The sequence below is a fragment of the Sinocyclocheilus grahami genome, unplaced genomic scaffold (genome assembly GCF_001515645.1).
Source record: "Sinocyclocheilus grahami isolate Dianchi unplaced genomic scaffold, SAMN03320097.WGS_v1.1 scaffold442.1, whole genome shotgun sequence".
Classification (NCBI taxonomy): domain Eukaryota; kingdom Metazoa; phylum Chordata; class Actinopteri; order Cypriniformes; family Cyprinidae; genus Sinocyclocheilus; species Sinocyclocheilus grahami.
Window position 1 is genome coordinate 723479 of NW_015505621.1, and position 13080 is coordinate 736558.

Consider the following 13080-nt stretch of genomic DNA (forward strand, 5'->3'; position numbering starts at 1 on the left):
AGATATATATATATATATATTAGGGGTGGAAAGGTACACATATGTCACGAGTCGGTACATACCTCGGTTCAGGGGTCACAGTTCGATACGATTTCGGTACAACAGGGAAAAAAACTAATCTACTATGCTCGATTTTTTTTCATTTATTTTGAACAGACAGTAGTACAAACTAAAAAAATGTCCACCTAGATGTGAAAATACTAAATATTATTACATTATGTTATATACATATATATATATATATATATATATATATATATATATATATATATAAAATCTGCAGTACATAAATACATTTCAAGGAATAAATTCTTAAAATATATTTGATTTAATTTACAGATAAACAAGGGGGAAAAAAACAGTGCGACGCGTAACGTAGCCTATATACGCTGAGTTTCAGTTCATTTTTGTGACAGGCTCAAATGGCAGAAAGCGACATCCTATTTAGTTTTCTTTATTTTACAAAAGCACAATGTTTTGTTTTCATTGTGAGTGTACACAAATAAAAGCAGACCTTTATACAGTGATGCATTATTAATAAGACAATAAGTGTTTAAAGTTGATTCCGCTGGTATAAGGAAACAGTTGAAGTGATCGCGCCGGCACGCACGCACGCACACACACACACACAAAACACATCAATTCCAGCATTGCAAACTTGACAGCGCAGTTGGTACTTTATCAAAATAAAATGCAGTGAACCAAACATCAGCTCTGTGTCACCGTTGGAACGCGACTGACTAATTTGCATAATAAATAAATGTTTAGCATTCAGATACGTTACATTGCAAACATGGAAATATTATGGAATATTTGGATTTGTGCCGAATGAGAGAGGTAGGATACAAGAGCACAAAGATCCATTTCGCAAACAGTTGAGTGCACAAGCCTTTAAAGGGGTCCTATTATGCTTTTTCACTTTTAAAATTTTAGTCAGTGTGTAGTGTGTATGTTTGGGCATAAAAAAGATCTAGAAAGTTACAAATCTCAAAGTACACTCCAAAGGGAGATATTTGGTTTTTAAAAAATCCCTTTTCAAGAACTACAACGAATGGCTCGTTTAGACTACAGTGTTTGTTTTCTGGGTTTTATGATATCACAAAGCGGCTCATTAGAATATCATTAAAAATAATTCCCGCCTACAAAAATTTGAATGGTTGGGGGTTGGGGAGGGGCGAGGTCATGGTTAGAACGCTTGGTTGAGTGAGTGCATCAGACGAGACGACGAAGAAGAAGTGCTGCTGCAGAGTTAGTGCATCAGAGAAAACCAAGAAGAAGAGCTGCTGTGCTGTAGCCTCATTTTTAGAAAATAATGTATTAGAATTTTAAAGACGTGGCGCCAAGCGACGCTGTGCTTCTCGTCCGGTGCGCGACCGCCTGAAACGCTGTTTTTTTTCACCTCTGTGCCCAAACGTCCTTATTTGGGCTTCCGAAAGCAGATGATGTCAGGAAACAGTGGTTGCAATTTATTTTTTTATAAAACCCCAATATAATATTATATATAATATTTGCTATTGTGTGCTGCGCATTTTACTGAGGACAGCTTCCACAACACGAGGGAGTACAGCGCCGGATTCGCCAAAAGCTTTTGTTGAAAGACGGAGCAAGGGGGTGTGGCAGTACTGAAACATCGTCTAAGCTTTTCGGAAGGCAGACCTTCATCAAAGTCGGAACTAATCGAGCCGTTTGTGCCAGCTTGGGGAGAAAGGTATTGTAATAATGTAAATGATGTGAAAAATAATGCGTTTTTCGAACCACCAAGCATGAGAGCATGTTCTAGTACACCCCCAAAACAAAATCAAGACTTTGTAAAGGAGCATAATAGGACCCCTTTAAAGGATACTCCTTTGTCAGTCTGTGAGAGATGCATTCAGAATCAGCACATGGTCACTGTCTAGTGGGCTTTGTTTTCAAGTGCGCAACTCATGGCATTCGCTGTTCTTCTGCTGGCGGCCGGTTATCAAACAGCATTGCATTGCTGCGGGCGCCCCCTTCTGGATTGGGGGGTGAATTGCCTGTATTCGTTGTAAGGCCTCATGCACCGAACTGAGATGTCCATACCGTGACGGTTCGGTACGAATACATGTATCGTTCCACCCCTTATATAGATATATATATATATACACACTTTTAATTTCGAAATGAAATATTTTTGTACAAGTCAACCTTTTGCCAGTTTGTTATCTCACTATAAAGTGTTTGTGCAAAGTCACAATTTTACTCATTACTCATTTGGCATGTGAAGAGTTTAACAGGTTATTTATATCTAGAAGTCTTGAAGGTACAGCAGTGAAATTGTGTTGAACTCTAAGGGTCAGAGGGTGGAAAATGTCATGTAAACAGTTTAATTTTTCTGTCTTTGCTCTCACTTTTCTCATACTCAGGATGTTAAGACACCTCAATGTGTGTGTGTGTTTGTGTACTCACACCAGCATAGTGCGCAGTTTGAGGAAGTCGTTGTGTTCAGGGTTTTCCACCTCCACCACCCCCCACGGGTACAGGCGTCCACGGATCTTCTTCCCCTTCACCTCTATCAGCTGGTTGGAGCCGATCACTGCGAACGGGATGCTGGCCTGCACACAAACACACTCCTTCAACTTCAATCAAAGCCTTCGGGAGGCGGTCAGGCAGTGCTGATTATGAACTCAAACACTTTGACCTCTGACCTTTAGGACACGCGTCTGTTCCTTGAATTCTTCGTCCTCGTCCGAATCAGCGTCGGGAAGCTGGTAGATCCGGATCCCATGCTCACTGATCTCATCCAAAATCTGACAAAAAAATTTTTTTTTTAAATGATAAATTTTGACGTTCAGAGTTGTGTCGTCCCAGTGTGACTGCATCAGTAGAATTATGAATGCAAAAAAAAAATCTTAATTATACTTAAATTAAATCTTTCCTTTTTTTTCCAGAAAATTTAGCTTTGATCAAAGAAATAAATTATATTTTAAAATATATTCAAATGGAAATTAGTTATTTTAAATAGTAAAAATATTTCACAATATTACTGCTTTTTATATACATTTATATATGTATATTCTTATATTTTACATTATATATAAATATATTTAATATATAAACATAACATTTTTCTTTAACATATATATGCATGTGCTTGTATTTATATATACATAATAAATATACACAGTACACACACACACATATATTATGTAAACAAAATGTTTTATTTTGGATGTGATTAATTGCGATTAATCGTTTGACAGCACTAATATATATATATCATTATATATTAGATATAACATATCATTTCTTTTCTTTTTTTTACTATTTACTATAACTATAATAACCCTGGTGTGAATTACAAAAAAAACAAGAGTCATGTCATTGACCCTTCATTTGAAGTACCATGAGGCCGTCATATTGTAGTAACTCACAAATTTGCGCCATAACTCGTTACTGATGTTTCAACCATTTAACTCTTCCACTCTCATAAACAGCAGATGGTTGCTTAGCTAGTCGTGGGAATCTACATATATTCATGAGATTTTCTGACAGTCTGATGAAATACACTAAGAAATCATCACTACTGTTTACAAGACTGCAAAACATCACTGCTAATACATGCTTGTGTGAGTTAGAGCGAAAGCTTTTTAGCATGAACGCTGGAAGAGAAGATTGTGTTAGTGTGTGTGGGTGTGTGGGTGCATATTGTCTTGTTTTTAGAAAGCTGGTCGGCTGGTGTTACAGTAATTATGTTTCCTTCACAGCTATGAAGTCAGGTGGCACTCAGCTGAAGCTCATCATGTCATTCCAGAACTATGGACAAGCACTGTTCAAACCTATGAAGTAAGTGATATTGCAATCTTTCAATTTAATGAATGCACGCCCAGTGGAGAACCAGTTTTTTTCAGAATGTACCCTGCATACTTTCATTCTAAGTGTATTTAAGAGGCGTGGACTAAGTCTTTTGTGTTTCAACAAAAACATGTTGTTCTGCTTTTGGATGTTGTCCAAGATGATGATATATGTAGATGTAGTCTTTCTACAGCTGTAAAGAATGTATGAGTAAAGAGAAAAGCTGTAAAGAGAAGTATGTTAAAATAGAATGAGGTTTACAAATGACACAATCAGTTTAAACTCACATCATTTTTCTAACTCTTAGGCCTTAAAGGGATAGATTCCAAAAATGAAAATTCTGTCATCATTTATTCACCCTCATTTCGTTCTAAACCTATATGTGTTTCTTTCATTTGTGGAGTAAAATAAGAAGAATATATTTTGAAGAATGCTGGTAACCAAACTGATTTGAGTCATGTTCACTTCCATGGTATGGACAGATATACTATTGAAGTCATTTTGAACCTAAATGTTTGGTTGCCAACATATGAAGAGTTCAGATGCAAAAGCCTCTTAAGTGCCATCTGAAAATTTCTTCTGAAATGAGCATTTTTCTCAGGCTCTTATGTTTATGTTCAGTTATTTCACTTTAATGGCAATGAATAGAACTTATTCTTACACACAGGCAAATAATACATAACACAAATAATACAATAATCCAGATTATTTTGTATTAACAACTTAAAATTATAATTAATTTATAAAATTATTCATTTAAAATTATGTTACACATGTAGATATATATACATGTATATACAAATGTGGCCTTTTGCCATTTGATACGCACAAAATTCATTAAAAAGTCTTCACTAAACACAAACAAAGATTTATGATTTCTGTGCTGTTCCATGTTTGTAGCAACTGTTATGAAATTGCTCTGATTGCTAAAAACATGGTAATTCTACAATGATTTATGATGCCTGTACCAATCCATTTTAGTTTAGAAATTGCAGTTAATGTTCTTCCAAAACACTGGAAACTAGTCCGAGTTCATGTCTTGAACTTCCAAAGTTCTCTCAGCACGTTGTCATTTGGACTGTTCTCAGAGAGCTCAGAGGAAACTCTTTGATGCTAAAAACAGGAATCGTATGAATCACACAATGTAAACTAACCACTGGATCCACACGTAGCAGGTCTGGTGCCAGTCAGAGTCAAAAGAAGTCAGATAACAGATACGATCAGGCCAGAAACAGATCTTGGGCAGAGAGCTGAAAACCTCACACCACTTCAAGATTTCCACCGAACACCAAACTCAACCTGTGCAAACTATCTGGGAGATATTCCTAGTTCAGTGTGTCAGAACAAACTGCTAAAGCGAATATGAGATTGAAAAATAGCCTCGCTTAAGCCAAAACCACATAAAAAAGCCACATTTCCGAAGCACCTGTGGCGGATCAGACTTTAGGATTTATTTTTCTAACTTCAAAGCTGTTTTTCTAAGAAGCACATTCACAATGCCATTACGTAGTGACGCCACCAGCAGCCTCTTCCTGACATTCTCAGTGCTTTCATGTAATCTCAGCGGGGACGCGTTTCAATGGGAGAGTAGCTCCTGCTCCCCATGCGCTTTACAGAAACCCCCTCCTGTTATGACTAGTCCTGTTTTCATAGCGAGGAACCGCAGCGAGACCGGCTCGCACGGGACTGTGCATGTTATTGCTTGTGTGGGTGTCACTGTTGTGTGTTCTGAGTCCAAATAAACACGTGCATGACCGTATAAATGTGCTTCGTCTGATCAAACTATATCGAACAAATGAATAAGCGTGCAAGATTTATAAGGGCCCATCTTTCCCATTCGTGCCAAATCTGGGGTGTGGGGTGTGGAGATACTGAAATTCTGTATGACTTGATCTCCAAATGGGCAAATAAACACATTGCTTCACAATGAACAAAGAAAAATGGCACAATGGAGACTTTTATGCACGAGAAAGGGAGTTAAGATATGGCTGTACATGAAAATTTAAACAAGAAAAGCAGATTAGTGAATGTGCAAAATGACATTTTCATAAGCGGCTGGTCAGTGGATTCGCAACACAGTTGCCACACAACAGCCAAATGGCATGTGAACATCAGTGTTGATGATGCTAACCAAAAATTGAAACGATTTAAAAAACACTTTTGTTAATTGAAATAAAGCTGCAATAAAATATAAAGTGAAAAACCTAAAATAAATAAAAACTTAAAATGTTGCCTTGGCAGTAGGGCTGCACGATTGTGACAAAAATCATAATTGTCGATTAATTCCTTGAAATTGTAATTACGATTATCACAATTTACATTGAATGATGTTTATACCATTGTTTGAAGCAACTGCATGCCGTATTTGTATATGAAAATAAACAAGCTGAAAACACTCTAACTGAAAAACTTTTAGTGCTTTTCTATAGTATTAAGCCTCAAATGTCAACTATACATCGGACTGGTTTCTTCTTTAAATTATAAAAAAAGTAAAAATATAAATGGTATTATAGTGTTATACTAAAACTAAAATTAAAACAATGGAAAAACCCTTAAGATAACATGTAGAAAGAAAAAGAAAAAAAGCATCTTAAGCACACAGAATAACATAAGTGGACTTTGAACGATTAATTGCCGCTTTGAACGATTACGTAATTGTGGCATCCATAATTGTAATCGCGATTAGAAATTCGATTAATTGTGCAGCCCTACTTGGCAGCCAACTGAAAAAAGCTTAAGTACTAAAATGACTAACTAAAATAACACAAAAAATTCAATAAAAATTAAAACTGTTTATAAATATATTTTTTAAAATTACAAAAGCACATAAAATTACTAAAAAATTAAAGGGGTCATATGATGCTATTTTAAAGATCATTTGTGTATTTAGTGTAACAGATTATGTTGACATGCTTTAATGTTCAAAAAACACATTATTTTTCAAATACTGTACATTATTGTAGGTCCTCTACGCCCCGCCTCTCTCAAACGCTTCGTTTTCTACAAAGTCCCTCCTTCCGACAAGCGCAGTCTGCTCTGATTGGCCAGCTGACCCAGTGCATTGTGATTGGCCGAACACCACAAGCATGCGTCGGAAATGTAACGCCCCTTACCATAATCGCAGCTTCAGCTTTCAAAGTAAATATCAAGACAGTTAATAATGTCGTTAGTTTTACCAACAGTTCAAGCCCGAAAGGGCAACAGAGTCGCGTGACAGACACAGTGATGATGCAGTACACAAGCCGCGGTTAAGACAGCTGACGTGCTATGATTTCTGACAGGCAGTTCACTCTCCTGTGATGTGACCCTGTTCCCCTCACACACACACACACACACACACACACACACACACACACACACACACAATGCGTTACTCTGCACTGCGCAAAACTCCGCATTTGAACAGTCAATAGCAAATACTTAAACTAGTAACAAAACATACTTACAGTCGCTGATTCAGAAGCGCCAGATTGTCATAGCAAAGTCGGAATTGACCCTTTTTTTTTTTTTAGAAATAGCCTTTGCACAGCCAGCCTTGTACTATTCTAGGTTAAAAAAAACTGTCGTACATAAAATGCGTTGCACAAATTCAAACATCTGGGTTGTGCTGTTCTGTTGTAAATAAATCTTAACCAATGATTTCTAATTGCATCTACTTCCGGAAGGCCAAATAAAGTGCTTTTGCTTTCGCACTGAAACACACAGCGTCTCCCTGACATGCTGCTTCAACACTACTGCTGTTCCTTCTTTCTTTGCGTGCACATTTGGGTGGCATTATGCTAATATTTCCACATATTGACGTAGATATGTGGGGGAGTGTTAGAACGAGCCGTTTTAGGTAGGTGTGGCTGACTCTTAACTTTTATAAAGAATATCTCTTTGGATTTGAGACTTTAGTCTTTGCAACTTTACAGATCTTCTTTATGCTTCAAGAGCTTGTAACACTCCAAAGAGAAAGGAAAACTTGAAATCGCATCATATGACCCCTTTAAAATAAAATTACTGAAAATATAAAGGTAACAGGTAATTCAAAATACAAATAAAAATAATATTTAAATGATACTAAAATAACACTGGCTGTAAAATGACCAGCATCAAAATGCAAAATGCAATAGCCAGTAGATTGTTGCAACACAGCTTTCAAAATTGTTGTTAATGGTAACTAAAACAATTTTTGTTTTGTTAACTGAAATAAAGCTGCGATAAAATTAAAATATAAATATTAAATGAAGAATCTTAACTAAACAAAAATTAACAATGTTGTCACAGCAAACAAATGACATATGTTTTCAAGCATTTTGGATTTTAAGCAATTGACCACTGAAAAATAAATAAATGATAATAATGATGATGATTATGACAAAGGCACATAAAATGACTAGAAAAAATAAATGATTATGCAACCAACATCAATATGCAAAATGCATCTTGTGCTTTTTGATGCTAATTTTAACGGTCAAAACAATTTATATATCTATAAATTCATCCCTTTTTTCAAGATCAGGGACAAGTCTTGAAAAAAGGGACAAATTCATAGATGCAACCTCTTTTTTTGTGTGGTTTTGACCGTTAATATTAAAAATTCAAAAGCACAACATCAAGAAACTTCACACAGTTGCATGCTGATAATAGTTATTTTACAGTGTATGGAAACAAGGACTTTCCACAGTTTATTGCCAGCACTGAGAATCTTGATGTGACTTATCAGCGCAGGCCTCAACACAATCATTAGCTCTGCCTGTCTTTCTCTGAGGCTAAATGTGTTTGCATTGGCAGCGTGTTCACGTGGCTGGCAGAGGCACCTGGAGTCTGGCCTGGAACAATGGCACGGGAGTTTCTCAATGGCTCCGAAATGAAAAGGAAGTGAGTTTCACCTATTATGCTTGTAATTTGTTTGTCATAGGATGCATTATGAGTCGTGACCATGTGTTTGTGGTGCAAGACTATTTGCGGGTATGAGTACAGGCGAAGCTCGTGTGGGCTGGACGTTGGAGTCTTTTCAGCCAAATGCTCAATCAAGCTGAATTCACACTGTCAACCAAATCTGCCTGCATGCATGTAAAAAGAATGATTTATTTCCTAAATTTATTTAGGAAAAATTAATACTTTTATTTAGCAAGGATGCATTAAACTGATCAAAAGTAAAAGTAAAGACATTAATAATGTTACAAAAGGTTTCGATTTCAAATAAACATTGTTCTTTTGAACTCTCTATTCATTAAATAATTGTAAAATATGTACAATACAAAAATATGAAGCAGAACAACTGTTTTCGACATTGATAATAATCAGAAATGTTATTTGAGCACAGGGCTTGACATTAACTTTTTTGCTCACCAGCCACTGTGGCTAGTGGTTTTCCAAATTTACTAGCCACTCAGCATTTTCATTGGCCACAATTTTGGGAATTGTTGGGAAATGTTTTATATGACTTAATACTGCATACAAAAATGCAAAATTATAATAGCATAAATAATGTTGTGAGCTTGGTGTTTTAAAATAGTTTTTTTTTTTAAATATAGCCTACAAATATGAAATGTTGGAAAAAATGCAAAGATAAGCTACTATGAAAATAAACTGCCAGTAGGTGGCAGCAAGTGACAGTCTTAGTTAACGAAGCATGCCTTCAAAAGATTCGTCTTTATGAATGGACCACTGAATCATTGACTCAAATGATTCATAAATTCAAAAGCGCAAATCATTCAATAACGAAATACCGCTGTGTGTTGCTCATAGATGCGCGACTGTTCTGCTGTGTTCTTTGTTAGGAACTATTTTCATGAACCAAATAGAGCAAAAACGGTCAACGTTGACAATATTTCCTTTCAATAAATTCAAATATTGAACTAAAATATAATAACTACTCGTTTTAACTTGTATAAAATGTCAAATTTGCAATCGTGGTTTTCGGGGAAACCTTCAGTCTCTTGGTCGCGCCGTTAATTAACAAGGCTGTATGTTATAAATATAAAAACTAAGATACATTTTGACAAAACACAGCATGGATCCATAAAAACACTACTCACTTGATAATACCAAGTGACCCAGAGCAATTTGGGCAGCGCAAAACTGAAATGTAAATGCAAACAGGAGGGACAAAAAATTTGAACGTGTTAAAATATTGCAACTGTAAATACCAGCACCTAAACACAGTTCTGTCACTCTGTCAATCATTTGGAGAGTCTGAAAATGCTTTAAATATAAAGGAAAGTAGTGCACTAGGCCAGAAACAAAATTAACCTGATTACGGTTTTTAAGTAAAAACTCTAAATTACAGCCTGTGCTTTATGTGCATACTGTAACATCTGCAAGACTAAAAAGGTTTGTAAACATTTGGTCACTTGCACAAAAATAGGAGTCACAAACAGGACAGGCACTATATTTAAGTTCATAACACATCAAAAAATATAGGTAAATATAGTTTTCGTCTGTAGACCAATTATTATGAGCTTATACTTCAGGGAGCAAAACAGTAGTTTCACACAGTCAAGTTTCATCATGAATAAGCACCTTTAACCCAAACACTCCCTACAGACTTTACACGGTTTAAACCCATCACCGAGTATTTCAACACAATAGCACTTAGTTTTTAGAGTAGATGTTGTTTGAGGCTCATGGAACTAACAAAATTACACAACAGCGCAGTATGAGCAATTATTAAATACTGTAAAAGTCACTATTCAGCAGTAAAGTGTGTCGAACCGAAAAGCCATGAAGTTCTTAACTGTGGTCTCTTGTGTCTGGATGAAACCGCTGGCTACCTGCGGCTCGTGAAGCCCTTTCATTCGCACAAAAACACACAGGGGTGTTATATAATTCTGAAAGAAACTCAACAGGACTGACCAATTACTTGGACCTGTGTATGTGTGTGTGTGTCGGTACCAGGGCTAATGTTAATCCGGCGTCTCTGAAACAGCAGGATGCGAGGAGACGCTCACTCTAGCAAATTCCTGTCAATGTGTGTGTGTGGAGGCCTTCAGCAATGCTACAATTAAAGTATGAACAATTAGATAAGAATTGGCAGAATTTAAATGTAGCTGATTTTCTGGCTGAAAACATCTTTGCATTTCATTATCAGCATCACATGTTGGTATGCCAAAGAAAATATATGCTTTTTAAAGAAACAGTTCACCCAAAAAATAAACATGCATGCCAAAAACGGTCATTATTTAATTACCTTGCTGTCTTTCCAAACCTGTATGACAATTTAGAAGAAATTTAGAAGAACAGAGTTCAATTTCGACAGGTTTTGTGAAGGTCAGTTTAAGACTTTTTAAGACCTTTTAAAACCAGGTACAGAGAATTTCTACGTGTAAATGTATGTTGCATTAGCAACAGCTGGAAAAAAACGACTTCCAACGATTGCACTTTTAATTTTTTTCTGAAAAATCCTTAATTAAAATATGGAATAACTGTACTTTCTGATCACACTGAAAAGGCTCAAAAAAGGTAAAAATCAACTTAATTTAAAGATTTACATAAAGATACATTCACATAAACATTCACATTTTAAGCATAAACTTTTAATTTTAACTTGCATTTTAATTAAACTTATCTTGATTTAAGGCTGTTTAGATATTTGTATTGGAAAAAAAGACAAAAATACTGTGGGAGATATTCTTTTTTTTCAGTTCATGCAAGGTTTAATAAAATGACTATGAATTTAAGATCTTTTTAAGGCCTTAATTTTCAGAAGACACGAGGAAACCCAGAAGAATTATACTGGTCACTGAGGCTTTCAAGATTTAGAAGGACACAAATGCACCGTAACAGTATTTTATATGATTTATGCACTACATTTTTTTTTTGAAGTTGTATGATAGCTTTGAGTGCGGAACAGATGGAAATTTATGTTGTTATTCATTGTTTAAATTATTCATTGTTTAATCATTAAATCAACTCTAGACTACTTTCATGGTACTTTCGTGTCCTTTTTGATGCTTGAAAGACTTGTATTAAAAAGTGAGACCAGTGCAGCATGCATTTTGTGTCCTAAAAAAGAAATTAATTTAGAAACAGATTAGGAACGGCATGAGGGTAAGTAAAAGATTTTTGGGTGAATTTTTCCTTTATATTAAAAACCTTAAAGTGTATACGCTTCTTTGAGAGCAGGTTTATTCAGTGTAAACAGGATTTGATTGATACAAAGAGGACTGTAGGATTGGAGGATTGGATTGTAGGTGGTACAAGTCTTATGGCCCCTCTATTCTTAAAAAAACATAACAACTGAAGTGTTAAATAAAGCTCAAGCCATGGTCACTGAAAGCGTATGTGACCGGTACTGGATATTTATTGTTTTATATGGAGTGCGTGAGCTGCAATTCCAGGATGCAATCATTCTGCCTCAGAACACAAATAAATAACCACACCCTCATTTTAAGCGAGGAATGTGGAGACGGACATACCCAAACCATGAGATATTCACCGTTTTAATTTCTGCAGTTGAGTATGACACGATAACGACATCAGATGAATGTCAAATGAAGACTTGGCCTTGAAAACAAAGTGATCTCACAGCTCTGTCAAACCACAAATAAGAGTTTCATACACTGTACAGTAAACACGTTTAACACCAAAACCCTGTGTTTAGACAATGACCACAAAATCATAAACATTGACAGTAAGGTCAGAAAGTCTGAGACAACATTGAAAAGCGTTCATATATATATATATATATAAATGAAATTTAAGTTGCTATATATATTTTTAAAGCAAAAAAAAAGAAAAGAAAAAAAAAATATATAGACAACATTTTCATATATATATATATATATAAATGAAATTTAAGTTGCTATATATATTTTTAAAGCAAAAAAAAAGAAAAAAAGAAAAATATATATATATTAAGTTGCTATATATATTTTTAAAGCAAAAAAAAAAAAAAGAAAAAAAAAATATATATATATATATATATATATATATATATATATATATATAAAATAATATAATATAAAATATTTAAATATTTAAATAACAAATTATTCTGTCATAATTTATATAGGTAATTACATAAATATAAATTACATTATATACATATATATATATATATATATATATGTAATGGCATTTATATGCCTATACATACACATTGCAGCATGATAATATTTATATATATATATTAAAGGGGTCATATGATGTTGCTAAAAATAACATTATTTTGTGTATTTGGAGTAATGAAATGTGTTTATGCGGTTTAAGGTTAAAAAAACACATTATTTTCCACATACTGCACATTATTATTTCTCCTCTATGCCCCGCCTTTTTGAA

At 34.9% G+C, this 13080-nt stretch overlaps 1 protein-coding gene across 1 annotated transcript in view; it reads right to left on the reverse strand.

The window, feature by feature from the left end:
• LOC107552146 (septin-2-like) overlaps positions 1-13080 on the reverse strand; it is a 34851-nt gene that overhangs the window by 8341 nt on the left and 13430 nt on the right. The window contains exons 7-8 of the mRNA XM_016233976.1: positions 2667-2768; positions 2428-2573 (exon numbers count right to left, since the gene is read on the reverse strand). Of these exons, the coding sequence (XP_016089462.1) occupies positions 2428-2573; positions 2667-2768 (248 nt within the window). The remainder of the gene's footprint in view (positions 1-2427; positions 2574-2666; positions 2769-13080) is intronic.